General features: G+C 42.2%; 1 protein-coding gene across 5 annotated transcripts in view; it reads left to right on the forward strand.

Moving 5' to 3' along the window:
- Positions 1-10,189: 10,189 nt before the first annotated feature.
- Positions 10,190-23,300, forward strand: part of DHX9 (DExH-box helicase 9) — a 37,778-nt gene continuing 24,667 nt past the window's right edge. The window contains exons 1-8 of one of the 5 annotated variants that reach the window (XM_058178257.1): positions 10,190-10,333; positions 11,260-11,398; positions 12,210-12,350; positions 12,984-13,098; positions 15,204-15,322; positions 15,852-16,000; positions 21,787-21,833; positions 22,416-22,552. In XM_058178257.1, coding sequence (XP_058034240.1) covers positions 11,288-11,398; positions 12,210-12,350; positions 12,984-13,098; positions 15,204-15,322; positions 15,852-16,000; positions 21,787-21,833; positions 22,416-22,552 — 819 coding nt within the window. In that variant the 5' untranslated portion in view covers positions 10,190-10,333; positions 11,260-11,287. The other 4 variants (XM_058178259.1, XM_058178258.1, XM_058178260.1 and 1 more) reach the window with 4 other exon arrangements.

The following is a 23,300-nucleotide window of genomic DNA, read 5'->3' on the forward strand; positions in this document are numbered from 1 at the left end:
AATGAGTTTGTTTGTTTTGTCATAACAGTATATATAAGCATACATATGAGCATAAGTATGCAATAATTATATCTGGGCTTGGGCAAAGGAAGGAGTTAATTAATTCAACAGGAGGATTTTATGTTGCCAGGTAAAACAATCACTATACTGCTTTTATATACAGTACATGCAAATTTATATGCTAAGCCTGCACCCCGTTTTCATTACAATTTAAGCTACTGTACCTCTATGGTTCCTACTCCCCAACCTACAATCATGAATGAAGCAATTACTTCATGAACCTGTGGAATAGTCTTTGACCCATAAGGCTTTACTGTTATTCGTTTAAGGTGCCCCAAGAATTGTGTTTGCTAAGACAAATGAGTTTGTTTGTTTGTTTGTTTTGTCATAACAGTATATATAAGCATTGACATATGAGCATAAGTATGCAATAATTATAACAATTAGATACAATGAAAGGGAATAAAGGAGTATTTTAACTCGAATAGGAAAATACTATTTTCCTGAGATTGCAAGGCCCCTTTCCTAGTAGATGAAATAGCAGCTAACAAAAACGGTGGGAAATGGGCTTGTCGAATGGGTAATATGTCCTAACTGTAAGGCTTTTTTATTGTTCCTTTCTAAAATTATTTCTGATATAAAAGTGAAAGTGGTAGAGAAATTTGTAAATTTGTTAACAGGTAAATGATTAATAAATAATACATATAAGAACCAGGAGTCTATGATTTCCTGTGTTTACCTTTACTTGGAATTGAATGTGTATGCATGTGAGAGAATACACAACTAATTATTTTCAACTACAACTCCTGAATTTGTCCTGTCACCAGTTATTGTTTATTCCATTTGACCCGCAAAGAGAAATGGGAACGATATGACCCGTTTGAAAGCTTTTCTAGAAGCCAACGAACTGCAAGGAGTTCCAGATAACCGAAAAGGGCTTATTTCTTAAGCCACTGTGGTCCGGAGGTCATCGATATCGCGAAGCCCTGGCAGAGCCAACACCGTTGCAGTCGGTGTCATGGCCAACTCTACAGACTTTACTAAAACCACTGCACCAACGCCGTCCAAATACGTGCGGCGGTTTGAATTCGGAGAGCGAAGGCAGATGGAGCGAAACCATCGGTGACTACATGGCCGCCTTAAGAAAAGCGCCCAAGGACTGCGGATACGCGACCTGACGAGGTGCTCCTCGAGCAACTCATCCGAGGCGTCAAAGACATCCGCTTGGCGACGGCTGCTAGCAAAGAGCAACCTAACGCCGCCACCGCTCTGGATGAAGCCAGAGCACATGAAATGTCCACCCAAGCGGCGGAGGCACTGCAGAAGCCTGTCCCACCAAAGGCGAGCGCGAAGGCAACCCCGGTGCACCAGGAGGAGGTTCAGACCGAATCCGACGGTGAAGATGAGGAAGGGGTCTGCCGAACCGAGAAACGCGACAAAGGGGACAGAGACGAATGTGGAAGCTGCGGTGGTCAACACCAGCGGCAACGCTGCAAGTTTAAGGGCGCGACATGCGGTGTGTGGGAAGAAAGGGCACCTAGCTCAAGTTTGTCGAGCGCCCAACCTTCCCGCCGAAAATTCAACTCGGCAAATCAGAGCGCGAAACCGGCAAGGCGACCCGCGATTGGCTCAAACAAAAAAGGCGCGGATTCCAACCAAACAACTGTGGTCATAGGCGGCTCACCAGTGGAGAAGAAGATCTTCACCAAACCAAAATAGAGGGAGTACGGTGCCGGCTCGAAGTAGACACGGGATCAGCGATCACCATCATGTCCTGGGACACTTTGGCGAAGTCGCTGCCGTCCGTCGCGCCACCTGCAAGCACAACGGCCACGAGTCCACGACTACCAGGGAATCGCATCCCTGTTCGAGGGACCACCTCCGTCCGAGTCGAGTACGGTCCACACAAGAAGACCCTGCCCATCACGATCGTCGAAGGACTCTGCCCAGTCTGTTGGGACTAGACTGGTTTCGTGCCCTGGGCATGGGAGTGACTGGCATCTACAGAAGTGACTGTAACCTGAAAGACATTCTCTTTAACGAGTTCAAGATGTCTTCAAGGACTGCCTGGGCAAGTACAAGGGGACCCCTATTTCCTTCAACTTAGACCCCAGGTAGCCCCCATTAGGCTTAAGGCGAGGAGAGTCCTTTGCCCTAAAACCAAAATTGATAAGGAGCTGATAAGCTCATAAATCAGGGATTTTGGTGCCAGTCGATCACGCAAAGTGGGAGACGCCAATCGTCACCCCAATAAACCGGACGGGTCAATTAGAATTTGCGCTGACTACAAGGCGACGCTTAACAAAGCCTTACAGAAAAGCGCTTACCGGTTCCGTGGTGCAACACTTATTGCACTCTTTGGGGCAAGGGCAAGTCTTTGCAAAGTTAGACTTGGCCCAAGCCTACCAACAACTGCCCGTAGACGCCCGCAGCAAGCCCAAACGATTGTAACGCACAGGGGGCCTTCAAGTGCACCCGATTGCAATTTGGGGTCAGTGTGGCACCAGGGCTGTTCCAAAACCTAATGGAACGACTACTGCAGGGGCTCCCAGGGTAGTTCCCTACTGATGATGTCCTAATTTCAGGGAAAACATGGAGGAATTGGGGAGCGTTAAGAAAGGTTTTGGGCATTTTCCGGACAGCCGGATTAAAAGTCAAGGCAAACAAATGCCAGATAGGGGTCGAATCACGATTTCTTGGGCTACCGGATAGACAAGAAAGGAATTCACCCTACTGAGAGCAAGGTTAAGGCAATTAGGAAGGCTCCAGCGCCCAAAAACAAAGCAGAGCTGCAGGCATTCCTGGATTGGTGAATTTTTACGCGGTCTTTTAAAGAACAAAGCAACTGCTATGGAACCGCTGCATAGGCTCTTAGGAAAAATACTGTTTGGTCTTGGGGAAAGTCGGAAAATAGGGCTTTTGAAGCAGTAAAGAACCTGCTCTCAAGTGATAGCCTGCTCATCCAATATCACAACTCATTACCCCTAGTGCTGGTTTATATGCCTCCCTTATGGGGTGGGGGCTGTACTCAGCCATAGACTTCAAACGGCACAGAAGCCCCTATAGCTTTTACTCTAGAACGATGTCCTCCCCAGAGAGAACTACAGCCAATTAGATAAAGAAGCACTAGCCATTGTGTCAGGGGTTAAAAATTCCACGAATATGTCTTTGGGCGGGATTTTGAAATCGTGACTGACCACAGACCGCTACTAGGGATACTGGCTGGCGATCACCAACGCCTGTGGCACTTTCGCCACGCCTGACCCGATGGACTATATTCTTAGCCGCTTATTCGCATAAGCTGCAGCATCGACCAGGAAAAGAAGTGGGGCATGCAGACGCTTAAGCCGATGCCCACTACCAGGGGCAATCAAGACCCCACTCCGGGACGCCCATCCTGCTTATTGACTCTTGACTCTGGCCCAGTCACATCTAAGGAAGTGGCTCGGCATCATACCGACATTGTGTTAAGGACTGTACCGGTTGGGTACAGAGAGGGTGGCCCGCTGCGCCGGGCGAACGGTTCAAAGAATTTGTTAAAAAACGCGATGAGCTCTCGGCTCAAGGGGGGTGCCTGTTATGGGGTGATCGTGTAATAATTCCTGATAAATTAAGGGGAAAGGTATTGGACCTCCTCCACGAGGGTCACCCAGGGATCGTAAGGATGAAGGGGTTAGCTAGAAGCTATGTGTGGTGGCCACTCATGGACGCAGAGATTGCTGAGAGGGTAGGGAAATGCCAGGCTTGCCAAGAGTCCAGACCTCTACCCCCAACGGCCCCAGTCAGGGAATGGGAAAAGCCCCAAGGGCCCTGGTCAAGAATCCACATTGATTTTGCTGGCCCTTTCCATGGCCAAACGTTCCTAGTGGTTGTTGATGCATTCTCTAAATGGTTGGAGATCATACTCATGAAATCCACTACGGCCGAAGCAGTAATCGCAGCCCTGCGCCACCTATTCGCAACTCACGGGTTGCCGGACACTCTGGTGTCCGACAATGGGCCGCAATTCACGGCAGCCCAGTTTGAAGAATACCTGGCAGAGGAGGGCATCCGACATGCCCTCTCTGCGCCTTTCCACCCTGCGTCGAATGGCCTTGCAGAGTGTTCCGTCCGGAGCGCTAAGGAGGCATTGTCCAGGCTCAAGCCAGGTGACTGGCAAACAAAGATAGATTTCTTTCTGGCCGTTCAGCACAGAACCCCAAGCACGGCTACAGGCAGAAGCCCAGCCGAATTGTTGATGGGACGGAAACTCCGGTGCCCACTTGACCGTTTGAATCCCCATTACACACCAGAGGGTTACAAGGGGGAACTAGAAAAAACAAGGGAAATGGGCATAGGCGACCGGGTGTGGGCCCGAAACTATGGGGACGGCCCTAGTTGGCTAGCAGGACAAATCATAAAGACAACCGGCCCAAAATCGTATGTGGTAGAACTACAAGACAACCGAGTGTGGAGGCGCCACATAGATCAGATCAGGAAACGAATAACTGATCAAACCGAACCAAAGGAAACAGATCATGACCAATACCCATTTGAATTCACAGCTGACAATGACCCGGGGGAGGCGCAAGACTTAGCTGAGGTCCCAGAGTTCCAGCGACGCCATCAGGCTCCCGAGGGAAACAGCAGGGAAAATTACAAAAGTAATCCAAGGCCGGATGGCCAAGAAAAAGAGTCTGCCAATAATCCGGGGCCCGTTGGCCCAGAGAAAGAGCTGGGAGGAGAAAACAGCCCCTCCGACCAGCTCAAAACACCACCCAGAACTGAACCGCGCAGGTCTGAAAGAACTAGGAGACGCCCAGGTTATTTGCGTGACTACGTCAAATAAGGATATGTAAATAAAATGTAAATAGAGGCAAAGTGTTTTCTGGGAGGGGAGGAGTGTTATGTATTTGTTATGTTTGGGTATTGACGAGGCAGGAGACCAGGTTAGTGACAACAGCTCTTTAATATAGTGTGACCCAGCAAAACTCTGGAGAAAAACCTCTCCTTATATACACTTCAGCCTGAGGCTGCATCCAATCAGAGACGAGATATTTCCCGCCTAAAACTCCCGCCAAAACTTACAGTAATACATTACACTCCTTCCCTCCCAGAAGGCACTTTGCCCCTATTTGCATACTACTTCTCTACGTAGTCCTGCAGGTACGTGGGGCGTCTCCTGACTCTCCCGGACCTCGCGCAGTTCACTTTCTGGAGTTGAGTCGAGCGTGCGGAGGACTTTTCGTTCCTCTGAGCTCCTCCTCCCGCCATCCGGCCCTGGATTATTCCGGCTCGGGCCTGCAGTCCTCTAGAGGGACAGGTGGATGTTGCTAGACCTCCCCTGACTCAGATAAGTCTCTGTTTGGTAATCTGCTTAAGATTTCTGTTTGTTCTCGTCTCCAGTCAGCTGTGGGTTTAATTAAATCATAGTCAGGGCTGGTCTCGCCTAATTCTGCCTTATCGCTCACTCTATTTCTTAATTGATCTATGTGGCGCCCCAGATTCTGCCATCGCCTAGCTCCACTAGATAAGATTTGGGGCCCGTTTGGTCTATGATTCTCCCTCCTCCAGCTAGGGCCGGCGCTGTAATTCCGAGCCCATACTGTGTCTCCTATGGCTATTTCTCTGAGTTTCTCCGGTTTAGTTCTGAACCCGTCTTGTATGTAGCTTGGGTGCAGCCGGTCTAGTGGGCATCTTAGCTTTCGCCCCATTAGCAGCTCGGCTGGGCTGCGGCCAGTGGCTACACAGGGGGTCCTATGTTGGACAGTTAGGAATGCGTCGATTTGTGACTGCCAATCCCCGGGGCTACTTCGTGACAGCGCCTCTTTCGCACTCCGAACAAATCGTTCAGCAAGGCCGTTCGACGCAGGGTGGAACGGCGCTGAGAGGGCATGTCGGATGCCCTCTTCGGCCAGGTACCCTTCAAATAGCGCTGCGGTGAACTGTGGACCGTTATCGGACACGATGGTGTCCGGTAGCCCGTGTGTGGCGAAAAGGTGTTTTAGTGCCGAAATGACAGCTCCCGCGGTTGTGGATTTCATTAGAATGATCTCCAGCCATTTGGAGAATGCATCTACCACAATTAGAAATGTTTGGCCGTGGAAGGGGCGGCAAAATCAATATGTATGCGGGACCAAGGGCCTTGGGGTTTCTCCCACTCCAACACTGGGGCCGTGGGAGGTAGTGGTCTGGATTCCTGACAGACTTGGCATCGCCAACCCTGTCACTGATTTCCCTGTCCATTAGGGGCCACCAGACATAGCTCCTCGCTAACCCTTCATCCTCACAATTCCTGGGTGACCCTCATGCAGGAGTTCCAGGACTTTTTCCTTAGTTTTCTGGACCACTACCCTATCCCCCAGAGCAGGCACCCCTTGTACAGACAATTCCCTTTTTCTTTACAAACTCTTAAAACGTCCCGAGCGGCCATCCCTTGAACCCATCCAATCACAGTTCTTAATACAACGTCCCGGTATGAGGCCGAGCCACTTCCTGAGATGTGGCTGGGCCAGAGTCCAAAGAGTCAATTAGTAGAACGGGTGCGCCGGGTGGGGTCCTCGATTTCCTGGCAATGGGCATCTGCTCAGTGCGTCCTGCATGCCCCAACTCCTTTCCAGGCCGATGTTGTAGTTTGTAGGAGTAGGCGGCCAGAAAATAGTCCATCTGGTCAGTCTAGGTGAGAGTGCTACTGGCGTTGGGCGGTCGCCAGCCAGTAACCCCAATAGCGGTCTGTGATCCATGACAATTTCAAAGTCTCGCCCAAAAACGTATTCGTGAAATTTCTTCACGCCTGACACTATTGCGAGAGCCTCCCTATCTAGTTGGCTGTAATTTCTTTCAGCCGGGGACATCGTTCGTGAATAGAACGCTATAGGGGCTTCAGTGCCGTTTGGGAGTCTGTGGCTAAGTACAGCTCCTACTCCATAGGGGGATGCATCGCAGACCAGTACTAACGGCAGCCTGGTACTGTACTGACTAACAGGCTATCGCTTGATAGCAAGTTTTGACTGCCTCAAATGCTCTGTTTTCTGTCTTTCCCAAGACCAAACAGCGTTTTTCCTAACAACTTGTGCAACGGTTCAGCAACGGTTGCTTGTTTTTAAAATCCAGCATAAAAGTTTACCAGACCCAGGAAAGCCTGAAGCTCTGTCTTGTTTTTGGGTGCTGGGGCTCTCTTTATCGCTTTGACCTTACTCTCGGTGGGGTGAATTCCATTCTTATCTATCCTATATCCCAAAAATTCCACTGACTCGACCCCCACCTGGCATTTTTTTGCTTTAACTGTCAGGCCGGCTGACCGGAAAATGGCCAAAACTTTCCTCAGCCGCTCCCCCAGTTCTTCCAAATTCTTCCCCGATACCAACACGTCATCGAAATAGGGCACGACTCCTGGTAGCCCCTGTAGGAGTCGTTCCATCAGATTTTGGAATAGCCCAGGGGCCACTCACCCGAAACTGTAACCGAGTGCATTTAAAGGCACCTCGGTGCGTTACAATGGTCTGGGCTTCAGCTGTGCTAGCATCTACGGGTAGCTGCTGGTACGCTTGTGCCAAGTCTAATTTGGCGAAAACTTGTCCGTGCCCTAGTGAGTGCAATAAGTGTTGCACTACTGGAACTGGGTAGGCGCTCTTTTGCAATGCTTTGTTCAAGGTAGCCTTGTAATCAGCGCAAATTCTTATGGACCCGTCTGGTTTTACAGGGGTGACGATTGGCGTCTCCCATTTGGCATGGTCAACTGGCACTAGTATCCCCTGGCTGACTAATTTATCTAACTCTTTGTCAATCTTAGGTTTGAGTGCAAAAGGAACCCTCCTTGCCTTTAACCTAATGGGAGCTATTTGGGGTCTAAATTGAAGGAGATAGGGGTCCCTTGTACTTGCCTAAACGGTCCTCGAATCGTCTGCGAATTCCTCCATTAGGGTGTTTTGCAGGTTGCATCCGTCCGTGGACGCCAGTCACCCCATTCCCAACGCCGGAACCAGTCTAGCCCCAGCAAGCTTGGCAAGGTTCCTTCGACTAACGTGATGGGCAGGGTCTTTTCGTATGTCCCGTACTTGACCTCGACGGTCGTTGTCCCTCGAACAGGGATGCGGTTGCCCTGGTAATCCTGCACCGGGCCGTTGTTTCTGTAGCTTGCGCTTTGCGATGTGTGGCAAGGCTTTCACAAAAGTGTCCCAGGACATGATTGAGATAGCTGATCCTGTGTCTACTTCCAGTCGGCACGGTACGCCTTCAATCGTCGGGTTTGTGAAGATCTTTTCTTCGATGCGGGTAGCTGCGTGGTCTATGGTAACAGTCATTCGGTTTGACTTCGCTCTTTCTTTCCTGGCCAATCGCTGGTCGCCTCGCCGATCTCGCTCTGATTGGCTGGTTTGAAATTTCGGGAATGTGGGGTTTGCATCTCTGACTCAGAGCCGCTCTGATTGGCGATTTGAATTTTCGGAGGGAAGGTGCTCGCAGACTTGAGCCAGGTGCCCTTCCTTTCACACCGCCGGCAAATGGCGTCCCTGAACTTACATCTTTGGCGCTGATGTCGCCCCCCGCAACTTCCGCATTCCTCCGGGTCTTCCCTTGTCGATTTTCCGGTGTAGTGGACTTCTTCCTCCTCTTCGCTGGTTGACTCACGATAGGTTTCTTCGTGGTGGACTGTGCTCGGCTTTGCGCCCGCCATCGGCGTGAGTCGCTTTTGTAAGGTGTCTGCTGCATGGTTGGACATCTCATGGGCTCTGGCTTCGTCCAGGGCGTTTGCCAATGTCAGGTTGCTCTTGGCTGTAACCGTCTCCTCAAACGGATGTCTCTGACCCCCCGTATAAGTTGTTCCAGCAGCTCTTCGTCCAGATCGCGGTACTCGCAATGCTTGGAGGCTTGTCTCAGGGCTGCCATGTAGTCGCTGATAGACTCGCCTTCTTGTTGCCTGCGCTCCCCAAACTCGTACCGTCGAACGTATTTGGGCGGGGCTGGTGCGTAGTGATTCTTCAGGAGGGTCTGAAGGGTCTGCCACGATACGGAGTGTAGCGGTGTTGGCTCCGCTAGGGCTTCTGCGACGGCGATGACTGCGGACCCACAGTGGCTTATGAAGTAAGCCCGTTTGCGGTTGTCGGAGACTCCCTGTAGCTCGTTGGCCTCCAGGAAACTTTCAAACGGGTCATATATATTCCCCATGTCTCCTGGGCAGGGCCAAGCGGAGTGGGTGGCGTGTAGCCGGTCATCGCTGCATTCGCCGTCACCTTGCTGGGTTTGAGTCTCGTAGTGAGTTCAGCTCTGTTCTGGTGCTCTGCCTCAAAATCCCATCCTCGTCGCCAATGTTATGTTTGGGTATTGACGAGGCAGGAGACCAGGTTAGTGACAACAGCTCTTTAATATAGTGTGACCCAGCAAAACTCTGGAGAAAAACCTCTCCTTATATACACTTCAGCCTGAGGCTGCATCCAATCAGAGACGAGATATTTCCCGCCTAAAACTCCCGCCAAAACTTACAGTAATACATTACAGTATTCATGTTTGTACCTTTAAATATTTGAGCGGGAAATCAGCACGTTGCTGATTGGTCGAAGCCTCCAGCAGAACTGTATAAAAGGAGAGGTTTTTCCCCCAGCCTGTTGCTGGGTTCACCCTATATTAAAGAGCTGTTGTCACTACCCTGGTCTCCAGCCTCGTTACTTCCAGAACTTAACATAGTCTTTGACCCATAAGGCTTTACTGTTATTCGTTTAAGGTGCCCCAAGAATTGTGTTTGCTAAGACAAATGAGTTTGTTTGTTTGTTTGTTTTGTCATAACAGTATATATAAGCATTGACATGTAACAACTATATAATATATAAGCATACATATGAGCATAAGTATGCAATAATTATAACAATTAGATACAATGAAAGGGAATAATAGGACAGGAACGGTAGGCACGTTTGTGCTCTTATGCACCCCAGTTCAAGAGTACAGTATTATCAATACGTTTCTATGATGACCTCTTAGCATGTTATCTATCATCTGTTCATTACCACAAAGACAAGTTCTATAAGCTTTTTCTAATCCTTTTTATTTTTATGTAATTTCCACGAACGAACACATTACACAATTCCCATTCGGAAAGCCTGTACACGCCGTTCCCCTATATACCTTGCAATTCTACGTCTTCCCACTGGAGGCGCTGTATTCATCGCGCTCCCGCAGAGACATTCTTCGAAACTAGACCGTTAGTCGTGCAGTTTAGCTCTGCGCAAGCGTAAGTCCGCCGCCATCTTGAGGATGTGCTGAGAACGGGAGACTGCGAGAGGGGCCTGAGTGGAGCGATCGACCGTCCGCCCTGCCTCGCCTTACTCGAGACCAAGTTTTCAGGATCAAACCAGACCAGGTTATGTTGTGTCTATTTAAAACACAACAACAACTTATGCATATGTATTTTTGCGCAATGGGCCCGTGGGTTTCCGGATGTAAACCATAAAATTTAGGGAAGGAGTGCGCAGACGCGACAAGCGCGGCCCGAATCCGCATGTGCGGAGGGAAAGGGCTAGCGGCGAAGAGCATGCGCAGTAGAGCTGCTTGGGTGAGAGGGAAACGCAGCCCTTTTTCCACAGAGGTGGGAATAACAGCAGCTGCCACTCTTCAAATGCGTTAGGCTACAACTTGCATTGGACGTGGTGCTGTCATACCGCTTTGGGTGGTTCAGCATCTCGGAAGTTAGGTCGGAAGAGGTCAGTTAATCCATCTGAGGCTTAACAAACCTCGCTTGCTGCGTTAACAGAAGAATAAGCCTACCTAGAAGGGATTTCACTACAAGGTCCGCATCTCCATTCGATTGAGCTCAAGATTTGAGTTAAGCAAATAAAGGGAATAAAGGAGTATTTTAACTCGAATAGGAAAATACTATTTTCCTGAGATTGCAAGGCCCCTTTCCTAGTAGATGAAATAGCAGCTAACAAAAACGGTGGGAAATGGGCTTGTCGAATGGGTAATATGTCCTAACTGTAAGGCTTTTTTATTGTTCCTTTCTAAAATTATTTCTGATATAAAAGTGAAAGTGGTAGAGAAATTTGTAAATTTGTTAACAGGTAAATGATTAATAAATAATACATATAAGAACCAGGAGTCTATGATTTCCTGTATTTACCTTTACTTGGAATTGAATGTGTATGCATGTGAGAGAATACACAACTAATTATTTTCAACTACAACTCCTGAATTTGTCCTGTCACCAGTTATTGTTTATTCCATTTGTGCAGAGGCTTGTCTCTGTACAAATACATTGGCCATCTAATGCTTTCTACTTTTACTCCATAGGTTCTGCCTATCTCAGGCTGCTTCTGCCATGGGGGATGTGAAGAATTTCCTATATGCTTGGTGTGGCAAGCGAAAAATCACCATTGCTTATGAGATCCGTGCTGTGGGCAACAAGAACAGGCAGAAATTTGTGTGTGAGGTGAGCATTTAATGACTGCCCAGAATAATTATTTACCAGCTCCCTTCACAAAGATTTATCTACATTTTCTAAATTTATATTGCATAGAGAAACTACAATATATGGCTTAGCCAGAAATAAAGGGAGCAAGGCTTACAACCGAAATATATTTATTTAGATACAAGCCAGTCCAGGTTGTTTGATTCTTGTATTTCCGGGAGACTTAAGCATGTATTTAGCTTTCTTAGTTAAATTAATAATGCTAAAAATGATTTTACTTACATAAATTATGCCCTTATTACTTAATTGAAATCCCATTGCTCCTCCAGGTTGGACCTTAAGGTGGCTTGCAAAATGAAACAAAAATATCTAAAGTATATAATAAAACAACTACTAAAACATTTAAATGATATACCATCTGTTACTTAGAAAAAATAATTTAGAGGGAAGATTTATTTTTTATATTTGCGTCATGACGAGCTTGCTGGAAAGAAAGCAGAGGTAGAAACTTGGGTTATAATGGAAAACAGAACCTGTGTTGATCATTTGACTAATCCAAAAAAAATTATCATAGAGTGAATTGGGCACGCATGCAATTATTTCTGGGTAAGAGCAACAGTACATATTACTACTACTCTCATTTGAATTGCACTTTTTACGTCAAATAAACCATGGGAGCTGCAAATACAAATCCTGCTGTAGGATTTGCTATTTGACCAAGGTTGCTTTAAGAAGACTTGCAAAGCTATGTTAATTGCATTTTGTCCTGAACTTTATACTATAAGCGTTATGTTGCTGAAGTTATTTAGCAATATATTTATATTTATAATAGGTTCGTGTGACAGGCTTCAACTATATTGGTATGGGCAATTCCACCAACAAGAAAGATGCTCAGACCAATGCTGCAAGGGACTTCCTTAATTATCTTGTTCGAGTGAATGAAATCAAAAGTGAAGAAATTCCAGCTTTTGGAGTGAGTGAAATTATCACCTGCAGAATATGTGTTATATTTTATCATGTATGGTGCTTATGGTTTTGGGTGGTTTTTTTGCAATATTTTGTTGTCTAAGGAAGAGAAGTGGTATTTTTTATTAATAACAGTATTTGAAACTTTTTTTCCAAAAAATATTTGGGAATCACTTTTTTTTCCTTTTTTTACATCATTCTATAGAACTTGCTTTATATCCTTCATTTCAGATGCTGAATATTTTGATTTATACAAAATTTATTTTGAAAAGTAAAAGAGAAGACAGTATTGGGAGGGAGAGGGGCATTTATTCAGATTTTTTTGTCTAAAATTCTGTGGAATTTATCCATTATATGTGCATTCAGGATTAGAGGCCTGAGATTTCATGAAGCACATTTTAAACATTTAAAAATGTCAACCTTTTAAAATCAAATTAAAGAGTACAGTCTTATCTTGTGCGGGGGGGACCAACAGATTTGTAACACAATCATGCATAGAAATGCAGTGGTACATGCACCTTTGTTTTGTAGCAGTAAACCTGACTGTTATATAGTAATTCTACTTGAGGGTGCGTCTGGCTTGAAAATATACTCTTAAGAGTACAGGTTGCAATTTTACAGAGTTTTTGATCATGCTTAGACAGGAGCAGTGGGTACGCCTACTGAAGGTGGCTCTGGAGCAGATGTTGGAGACGGACAAGATGCTCCTTTGGGAGGGCCAGCTCCCCCTCATTTGACTCTCAAATCAGAAACAGGTAAGTCATTCAACCTCTGCATGATCAATACATTGTATATTACCAAACAAATTAAAACGGTCCTTATTAGGCAATGGAAGTTCAGTCCCATCCAGGGGTGAAATGCTCCCGGTTCGGACCGGCTTGGCCAATCCGGTAGCAATGACGGCTGCTGGTTCAGCGGACTAGTAGCAAAAATCCCTGCCCTCCCCCCCGCCTCTGCTGAGCCGCACCATCAGCAGAGGGTTTTTTGTTGTTGTTACTTTTAAAAGTTTTTCTTCAGCCGAAACATGCCTTTAAAAGTAAAAAAAAAACCTCTGATGATCATGGGGCTGAGCAGAGATCATCAAAACCCTTTAAAAGTTTTTTTAAAAAAACCCTCTTTAGCCAAAGGGGGAAAAAACCCCCCCCCGAGGTTTTAAAAGCCTCCTCTGGCAATCCCAGAGGAGTTTCCTGATCCTCACAGGCTTTTAAACTCACTTTTTAACAGCCCCCACTTGCAAGAGCCCCCACCAATGCCCAGCCAATTCCTCCTCCTCACCTATAATTACTGCTCCTTTCGGCAATGGCATGCTTTTTCTTCAGCTACTGAAGAAAAAAAAAAGCTTGCTTTGACTTCCTGCTTTGCTGAATGAGGAAGTCTGGGAGTTGAAGTCCACAAACCTAAGGTTGGAGACCCCTGTTCTAAAAAAATTAATTAAAATAATAAAATAAAATATTTGTGCAGGTTTCTGAGATTTGGTGTGTTTCTGTAGTGTTTCACTCTTAACTACACAAACACACAAAATCTCACAAAGCTGTATGTGGCAGTGTGTGTGTGTGTGTGTGTCAGTTGTATTGTGTGTGTGTAAAGGGTGGAAGTGTGGGGTTCCTGCTTGTTGCAGGGGCCATTTTGGGTGAAGTGCAGCTGCTTTTATATTGTGTGTGAGTCAGTTGTGTTATGTGTGTGTAAAATGTGAAAGTTGGTTTTTGGTACCTCTTATTGTTTTTTATACCTTATTTATTATTTTTATTATTTATTGTTATTGGCTACGCCCACCCAGTCATCTGACCACCAAGCCATGCCCACCAATTAAGCCACGCCCACAGAACTGGTAGGGAAAATTTTTAGATTTCACCCCTGGTCCCATCCAACAATGTTCCAACATAATTAACTGATTTATTTGCTTTTTTATACTTAATCTGGATTCACCTCAGAATTCTTGGCAAAATATTTTTTGGTATTTGTAAAACTTGTGTTTTTCTTCAAAACTTGTTTCAAATGTCAAATATTCTGCATTTTTTGTTTATTAAGTTTATTTGCCACCCATCTCACTGTCACAATTCTTGAGCATTTTTTGCTTTTGTTATTAAGTTTATTTAGCACCCATCTCACTGTCACAATTCTGAGCATCTTATAATACATAAAACTATAGTATAAAAGATTAAAACAGTGAGACAAATAAATTAAAATTAGCAAGAAATGATGATGGTTTTAGTTTAATTTTATATGATATTTCTATGGTTTATTCATTTTATTTTTAAGTTGTTTATACCTTGCTTTACAACTCTCCAAACACCAGGAAGTATGGTAAACAAAATTTGTAGAAAAAGCCAAAATAATTATTTTTTCCTTTATTTTTTCCTAATCTAAATTCCTGAAATATCTGTTCTTGGAATTAGGAAAAAGCTGGAATTTATAATCAGAAATAAATCAAAATAAACATCTATTTATATTTGGCATTTATTCTTTCACACTTAAAGCAAGTAATTTCAAAAGTTAGAGTAACCCAACTTTAAATACATTGGAAATTGAGGGGATGAACCCTCTTCTTTCTTTTCCCAGACCTAAGCAACAGTTTGTTCTTGTTTATTAGGAGTCATTAAGATAAATGAACAAAGATATTCTAGTTGTCACTGTCCCCACATCTGTTGAATTTGATGTTATAATCAATCTTGAAAGCTGCTCAGAAAGTGAATGTCCATTATTCTGTTTACTAATAAGGGTGCGTATTGTGAGTTTCAAATAAAGTTTATTCAGGCAGGACAAAGACAGGATTTGTGACGTTCAGACATTTATATTAAAACTATCTGCATCACAGATGTTAATGCTCTTGATAACTATGGTTTTTTCCTCCTGTATGTAGCTGATGCTACTTATACTGAAACAGCAGTTGGAAATTCTGGCTATGGTGGAGCTCAGTGGGACCGTGGCGCTAACTTGAACGATTATTATTCCCGGAAGGAAGAACAGGAGGTCCAGGCTGTAAGGTTTTTTTCTCAAAAACTTATTAACCAAGCTTAATTTTCATTATAAAGATTTGTTTGTCAACAGATCTATCATTTTCTTATTTAAGTAAAACAAGATAATGATGCAAGACTAACATACTTTTTAGCACAGATATAATCCTATAGTTAAATATATATATAATGCTATATATAATCATGCTAACATTTTGACTGTTTTACTTTGATTAACAGATATTTAGTTATTTGGTTATAATGTTTAGTTATTCTTTTGCTAACCAAATCTGTAGTAATGTATCTGAATTATAATACAATAATGCTGTACATTCTAGGAAATAAGATTCAAAGAGTTCCTATTGCTGTTCACAGTTCTCCAAGTAAGAACATAACTTTTTGGAGTATTAAATCTTACATTTTCTGGAATAATCCACGTGGTTATCAGAGAATTTAATAAAGTGTTAAAAGACCTTTTTTCCAGTAGCATGTAATCAAATTAAGAGTAGTGTTTGTAGCAATCTAAAGTTAATTGTTTTGTTTCTTGCTACTAGACTTTGGAGTCAGAAGAAATTGATTTAAATGCTGGCCTTCATGGAAATTGGACTTTGGAGAATGCTAAAGCCCGTCTGAATCAGTTTTTCCAAAAGGAGAAAATCCAAGGCGAATATAAATACACTCAAGTGGGACCTGATCACAACAGGTTTGGTAGTTTTTTTCCCCATAAGGTTGATGTTATTGAAAAACATTTTCCTTGTTAATAGCTGGTTATATGCTCTGCATCTCTAAAGAGGGAGATACCTTAATGGTTTAGCAGAGTAATTAAGCATGGGCTGTTTCATTTAAATGGTTTAAATAAAGTAACCAATGGTTATTATTTCTTGCCCTCTTTCCTTGAATTTGGAAATATTTTTCGATCGTTCTGTAGTAAGATTTATAGAATGTACTTAGTTCTGTCTCACAATGTATATAATAGTCATACAGTATCTTATTAAATTGGAAAAGCAGAAAATCCTGGGAACAATGTTTGCTAACGTGATGATGTGTGAAAAAATTCAGTACCATGCCTGTTCTTAAAATCTGAATTACAATTTGAATAAAAACTCATGGCAGAATGGTACTAGGCTCTTAAAGGAGTAAGAAATATAAAAATTACTTGTAGAAAGATAGTATATGCACACCAAAGCAATTCAAATTTGCATTTGTTTTACATGCCTGATGTTTATTTTAACCCTATTTGTTTGGAGATGCAGTTACCTTCATGTAATCCCAGAAGAGGTTTATAATATAAAGTGGCTTGCCAGTCAAGCCTTGATATTTGCAGTGTGTTTGACATCTAATTGCTATTGCAAAGTTCCTTACAATATTAAATAAAGCTGTAGTAGTAAATATATTATTGAGTAAATATATAATAGGCTGATAAAGAAATAATTCTCTTTCCTCTATCGCTGCCTTCAGTTTTCCTTCCTGTTCCTACATGTCTTTCAAACATCCAAAATTAACCAAAGTGAAACTACTCACTTTCTTATAACGTCATAAATTAGTCTTGGTTTCGTTGGTATCTCAATCGTATTTTTTTTCATGAACATTACTCTAAAATAATCTAGTTAAACATTTGCTTTTACATGATATATAACTTCTAAATTGAAATACAGCTCTCTGAATACTGAACAAGTAAATAGAGCTGTACATAGCTTTGGATTCAATATTCAAAATGGAAAAGAAATGAGGGGAAAAGCTACCAAAGCTGCTAATACCTTCCTAGTTTGACTCCAACAAATGATAGATGATGCCTGATGTAGTTTGATATGTAAATTCAGAGGTTAGATTCAATTTCTGATTTGAAATACTTCATGTCATTTCCCTTTCAGCTTCCATAAAAGATAATTCTTTGTGCAGTTGTTGTATACTATCAGGATTATCGTATTTATTAATAGTAGAATGTTGCTTTATGTTTATCATCAGTCTGACATTCAGAAATGAAGTAGCTGAGACTTTTCCCATTCTCAGTTTGCCCAGAAAAATGCAGTTGCCTAATTTCTTCATAAAATTACCATTTTAGACTTTCTCCTCTATAGCTCTTGAAGTTCTGCTGTTACGTTTTTTTTCCAAGTACAAGCTTTATTTAATATTTACTTGGTGAAGATGGAGGCATGGATGACAGTATGTTTCTCGGTCTGTTTGCTGTTTTCCCAAGAGCATTCCAGGGTGTAGAATTTGTTACTCCCAGGAAGGCTTGGATGGATTTCTTGCATCTCTAAAGAAGAAAATTGTGTTAAAAACATCTAAATAAATAAATACATTATGAGGTACCCAGTTTTTTAGGCATAATTTGGCATAGTTATAAAAAGAATAATAATGAATGTATTGTCAGTTATATCAAACCTGTGTAATTTTGTCTGGGATAAAAAGCTCTTAGAAGACAAATTCTCATGGAATTGCAGTGTTTAATGTGTCCTGCCAAGTACTGTATCCCTTTCCCCCCATTTTCTTTTTAAAGTAATGATGTGAGGTTTTTAAAATAAGCAAAATGAGAATTTTTTTTCTCAAAACACTCAGTGTCTTTCCTAGTAACTGACAGTAGTTGAAATGGGTTAATCTAGATATGGGGAAGTGAAGGGGGTGGTACATTGAAATGGTACATTTAAACAAATCAATTTCTTAATTTGGAAATATTTAAACATTCAGATACAAGAATTCAATAGCACTGAACTTTTTGAGCTTCAGAACTTACATCGAAGCTACAAAATTGGCACATATTCCACTAAACACACCCAAACTTTATTTTGTTGCTTTTTTATCTAGATTTGATACAACCTTAAGCTCTTATGCTTCTTTTCATCTTTTCTGCTCTTTCAGGTGTCAGAGATTGTAGTCTTATATTTCCCAATTAACTAGAATTTTCTGTTATACCCAGAATCAAAGTCTGTTTACTTTAAATTAGTGGTTTTTTGATTCTGACAAACCAAAGTGAATCATTTTTGTGCAGTCCTGTTTTTTGCCCCCCCCCCATCAATCACAATTCAAACTGACAGAAATTCAGATTAATGAAAAACTGGTTAATTGAAAACTGGTAATTAGTACTTTGAATTTCTTCCTATGTGCATGGGGTGGTAGGAAGAGCATATATGCTCAAGGCTCCAGTAGATTGATTGTGCAATAAATATTTAAAAAGTTAATTAGTATTGTATTAATTACTAAGTTAGTAATTAGTTTATTTCATGAAATAGGGGGAATTGTTTTGTAGAAATACAGTCATGGAGATTTCTCTGTTCCACATAATGGAACAGAATAGGTACTTAATTACATACATAATTACGTTGGTGAATGTGTAAATTCATGATTGGAATCTAGTATAAAGGTATTTTTTAAAAACCTAAATACATTTCCCTGTTGCACAAAATCAGTTTTCCATGAGGAAAAGGACTTCAATAGTAATTCAATTTAAGTTCTGTGCTGAATGGGGTGGCAACTGCGACACCAGAGATTTTTGCTTATTCACACATGTGCTGCTGCTTAGGCTGTACTAAGCAATCACATGGGACTCTATTGTAAACTGATTTCTGGTGTCGTTGTTCCCCCCCAGGTGGAGGAAATGAATTGAGTGCTGAATTTAAGCCTGGCTGAGAAACATACTGACATCGGTGTCATTAATGAAAGGGTGGCTGTTTGTCCCTGAGAGCCAGTGGTCTTCTGATTCATGAAGCCGCTGTGCCTGAAGGTCAGTTCATTGGTGGCTTAGGAAGGAGCTAAGAATAAACTTAGTATCATCTAGTTTGTTTGTTTTTTTGTCTGCAGTGAAATAACTAATATATATTGACATAGCTTTACATATAACTTACTTTTCCTACAGTATAATAGGAGTACTTAACGCATTACAATAATTATTTTATCTTTAAAAATAATCTGTGGAGATTGTCTCTGCAAGATTTTAAATCTAGTCATCTTTGCAAAACCTGGCTAAATTCTTATCACTTTCCAGAAAAAATGTTCAGAATGATCAGTCTAGCTCCTGTGATATTGAGTATCTGATCTCAAACTTCTTTAGCAGTCCTAGAATGTTTAAAATTAAATGTATTTCCTTAGAATAACTAATAGCCTGTTTGTATGCATGTTTACATAGCTAGAGATATCTGCTGAGTAAATGATTTAAAAAGCATATGCCGTAAATACCTGTAAGTAAGCTAAGAATTTTAAGTGCCAAAATGCACCCAAAATCTCGGTTCAGTTTATCAGTGGATGGGCTTATGAATGAGTATATACAGTAATGCTTTAAAAGTATGCATTTGATTGGTTTGATTTGATTTCTATAGCCATCCATCCCAACAAATGACACTGGGTACCATAAATATAAAAACAAATTTAAAACAATTAAAACAATACAAAAATATAGGGCACCAAGTAGAACTATAACCATGGATATTAATACAACCAAGAAATGGGGCCCTTAACTCAGGCCTGGGCACACAGCCAAGTCTTCATGACTTTACAAAAGGCCAGCAAGGTCTGGGTCTTCCTGATCACTGAAGGGAGAATATTTCAGAGGCGGGCTACGATAGAGAAGGCATATCTCCTGGTCCCTGACAACTGGTATTCATTGGCTTATGGGACCCATAGTACACTCAGTTTGCCAGATCGACATGTAGAAATGACTGGGAGATGACAGTCCCTTAGGTAACCCACCTTGAAGCCATGAAAGGTTTTAAAGGTGATAACCAGCACTTTGAATTACACCTGGAAGCATACTGGAGTTACTGTGTTGAATATTTGACATCATTTACTACCTGTCCAGGGACGCGATGGCTCAGTGGCTAAAACACTGAGCTTGTCGATGAGAAGGTCGGCAGTTCAGTGGTCCGAATCCCTAGCACCACGTAACGGGGTGAGCTCCCATTACTTGTCCCAGCTTCTGCCAACCTAGCAGTTTGAAAGCACATAAAATATGCAAGTAGAAAAATAGGGACCACTTTGGCGGGAAGCTAACTGCTCTCCATGTGCCTTTGCTGTTGAATCATGCCAGCCGCATGACCACAGAGACGTCTTTGGACAGCGCTGGATCTTTGGCTTAGAAATGGAGATGCCCCTAGAGCCAGAAACAACTAGCATGCATGTGCAGGGGAACCTTTACCTTACTACCTATGCAGTTGTATTCTCCACTATTTGAAGCCTCTGAATGCTTTTCAAGAGCGTGTAGAACTTATTGCAACAATCCAGATGAGAGATCACGAGGGCATGAGTGTGAGCAAAGACTCTCAATGTAGGAATGGGTGCAACTGGCGCACAGCTCTAAGATGTGCAAAGGCTCTCCTGGCCATTGCTACCTCCTGATGTTATCGCAAGAACTGGGAGTACAAGAGGACCCCCAGATTATGCACCAGGTCCAACTGGGGCAGTGCCACCCTCTCCAGGACTATCTGTATATCCCTTATATAATCATGGCTAAGCCCATTTGTGGATAAACAAACCCTTGAATGTTTAACCAATATACCATGAAAAATGTGCTACCTAAAGATAAGCCATTTGTGAAAATTGGGATTGATTCATCCGCAGATGGCTGAGTTTTATGTTATTTTGGTTAAACATTTGAGGATCAGATTATCTCTGAACATTAATGCATGTTCAAAATAAACATATTAGAACCTTGTTCACTAAAACATTTAGGTAAAATTATCACTATAAATTTATTTTACCAAATAAGAGTATTCCTAACTGATCAGATCCTAAAACAGACTGAAATAATCACATCAGTTAACCTGTTTCCTCTAAAATAAGACATCCCCTGATAATAAGCCCAGTCGGGCTTTTGAGCGCATGGCAGTAAGGCTAAGCACTTATTTCAAGGTTTAAAAAAGATAAGACAGGGTCTTATTTTGGGGAAAATATGGTATTTGTTTTAATTGTTTTATTGGAAGCAAGTCCCAAACTTGAGCATATATTTCTTGGGTATCTTGTTAATGATGTATTGCCTTTATAGAAAGAAAGGTATGTATCTAGCCAGTCTAATCATATATTGGTTCCCCTAAAGCAGAGGTAAGCAGAATTCTAGTCAAGCATTTGTAATGTTATCTTGGCCTTTGGTGACTTACTGGTTTTTTTAGTCTGCAGAAAGAATCCAATAAAATTCAATCCAAATAAAATTTTATTTTGCATGAATTCTTTAATCCTGGTTACATATTCATTTAAGAGCCTCATGGTTCATCTGTTAAACTTTATCATAGCTCCCAAGAAATACAGTTTACAGATTCTAAATTCTTTCAACAGTATATTAACCCCTAAGGCATGACGGGAATTGTACATGCTTGGAAAAACTACTATCTAGTGTTGCTTCAGGGTAGAATTATTATAAAATGTGAATTCTAATTCAGTGTGTGAATATTTGAATATTAATGGGTTTTATCACAGCATTTTGTTAGACAACTAAGTTGGAAATCCCTTGTTTGATTCCTCAGAACTAAAGCACTAATGCTGACTTCTTTGAATGTGTTGCAGGAGCTTCATTGCAGAAATGACTATTTATGTCAAACAGCTGGGCAGAAGTAAGTCCTTGTCTTACTGGAAATGAACATCATGACATAATATATCAATCCAATTTAAAAGAATTCTTTTCCATTTAGAGAAATTAGTGAGCCTGAATTGATTCAGTTTATTGGAATGCTTCATGTTGATTAGGAGTTTGCAATCAAAGAACTTTCAGACTGTGAAATACCCTTTTCCTGCACCCCCATTACCTGGAGTTGTCATTATACACAGCTGACAAAATTGCTGTCTGTATAGTTACTAAAAATACTATAGCTATATCACAATCTAAATACAACATTCCTAAAAATTTCTGTTATCTGTAAAATTTCAGAGCTCACATATGGATGATTTTTAGGCAGTTGTGACTATGGTTGTGTTTTAACTTTTTCATTCTAAAGCAATTTCTTAAGCTTGGCATTTTCCAGATATGTGGACTTCAAATCCCAAAATTTCATGGCCAGCAAGGCCATTGATAATTTTGAGAGTTGAAGTCTACGCACCTGGAAGTTGCTGCAGTTGGGAAATAGGTTTCTAAAGCAAAGGAATAAAAGGATTACCTTTGGTTAATCGGTCTCAGAGGTAGCATTCTTCTATTTCAGGAATCTTTGCTCGTGAGCATGGCTCAAATAAAAAGCTGGCAGCACAATCCTGTGCTCTTTCTTTGGTCAGACAGCTCTATCATTTGAGCATCATTGAGGCTTATTCTGGACAAACCAAGAAGAAGGAAGGTGAATCGGTGAGTTTTGCAGATAATATTCTGTAACTGGTTCATTAGTACATATTGTTTGACTTGCTTATGATCCAATTTGAGAATAATGTAGTCCTGGAAAGCAGAATACAAAGAAAAGTGCACACAGGTGGTCCTTCGGTTATGACAGCAATTGGGACTGGAATTGCTGTCCTAAGGGATCTAGTTATAAAGCTCAAGGTCATGTGATTGCACTGCTTAGCAATAGCAATCTTGGTTGGCATCGTCATTTCCAGGACCATGTGGGTCATTAAGTGGGAAGAGGCAGGAATTTCAAGCAAGGTGTAGGCAGATGTTACGGTGCATGGGTGCACCAACTGAAGCGGGTGGGGGGGGCAGATTACATGCAGATTGAGGAAGGTGCATACTACAGAATGTGGTGGGTGCCATAGAGTATGAGATCCGTTACTCCATAGCATGTTCCTTGGGAGAAAAAGCAGCAGGAACAATTTACTATATAATTTTCCCTGCTGGCTTCCCATTGACTTTGCTTGTGGGAATCTGGCAGAGAAGAAGATAGCATACAATGATCATGTATGCAGCCACTGCTGCATTGTGAACTGACAACCACATAGCAGTCACTTGACCACTGGCATGCTCCAACAAGACCAGTCATTTTTAGAATGCTGCTGTAATTTTGAATGGTTGCTAAACAAATGAGGAAATAAGTCAAGGGCTTTCTATATATGATTTAGAAATTTGTGGAACCAGATGTAAAGTTTCCCTTACGTAAATA

This window comes from Ahaetulla prasina, chromosome 3, assembly GCF_028640845.1.
Source record: "Ahaetulla prasina isolate Xishuangbanna chromosome 3, ASM2864084v1, whole genome shotgun sequence".
Lineage (NCBI taxonomy): Eukaryota > Metazoa > Chordata > Lepidosauria > Squamata > Colubridae > Ahaetulla > Ahaetulla prasina.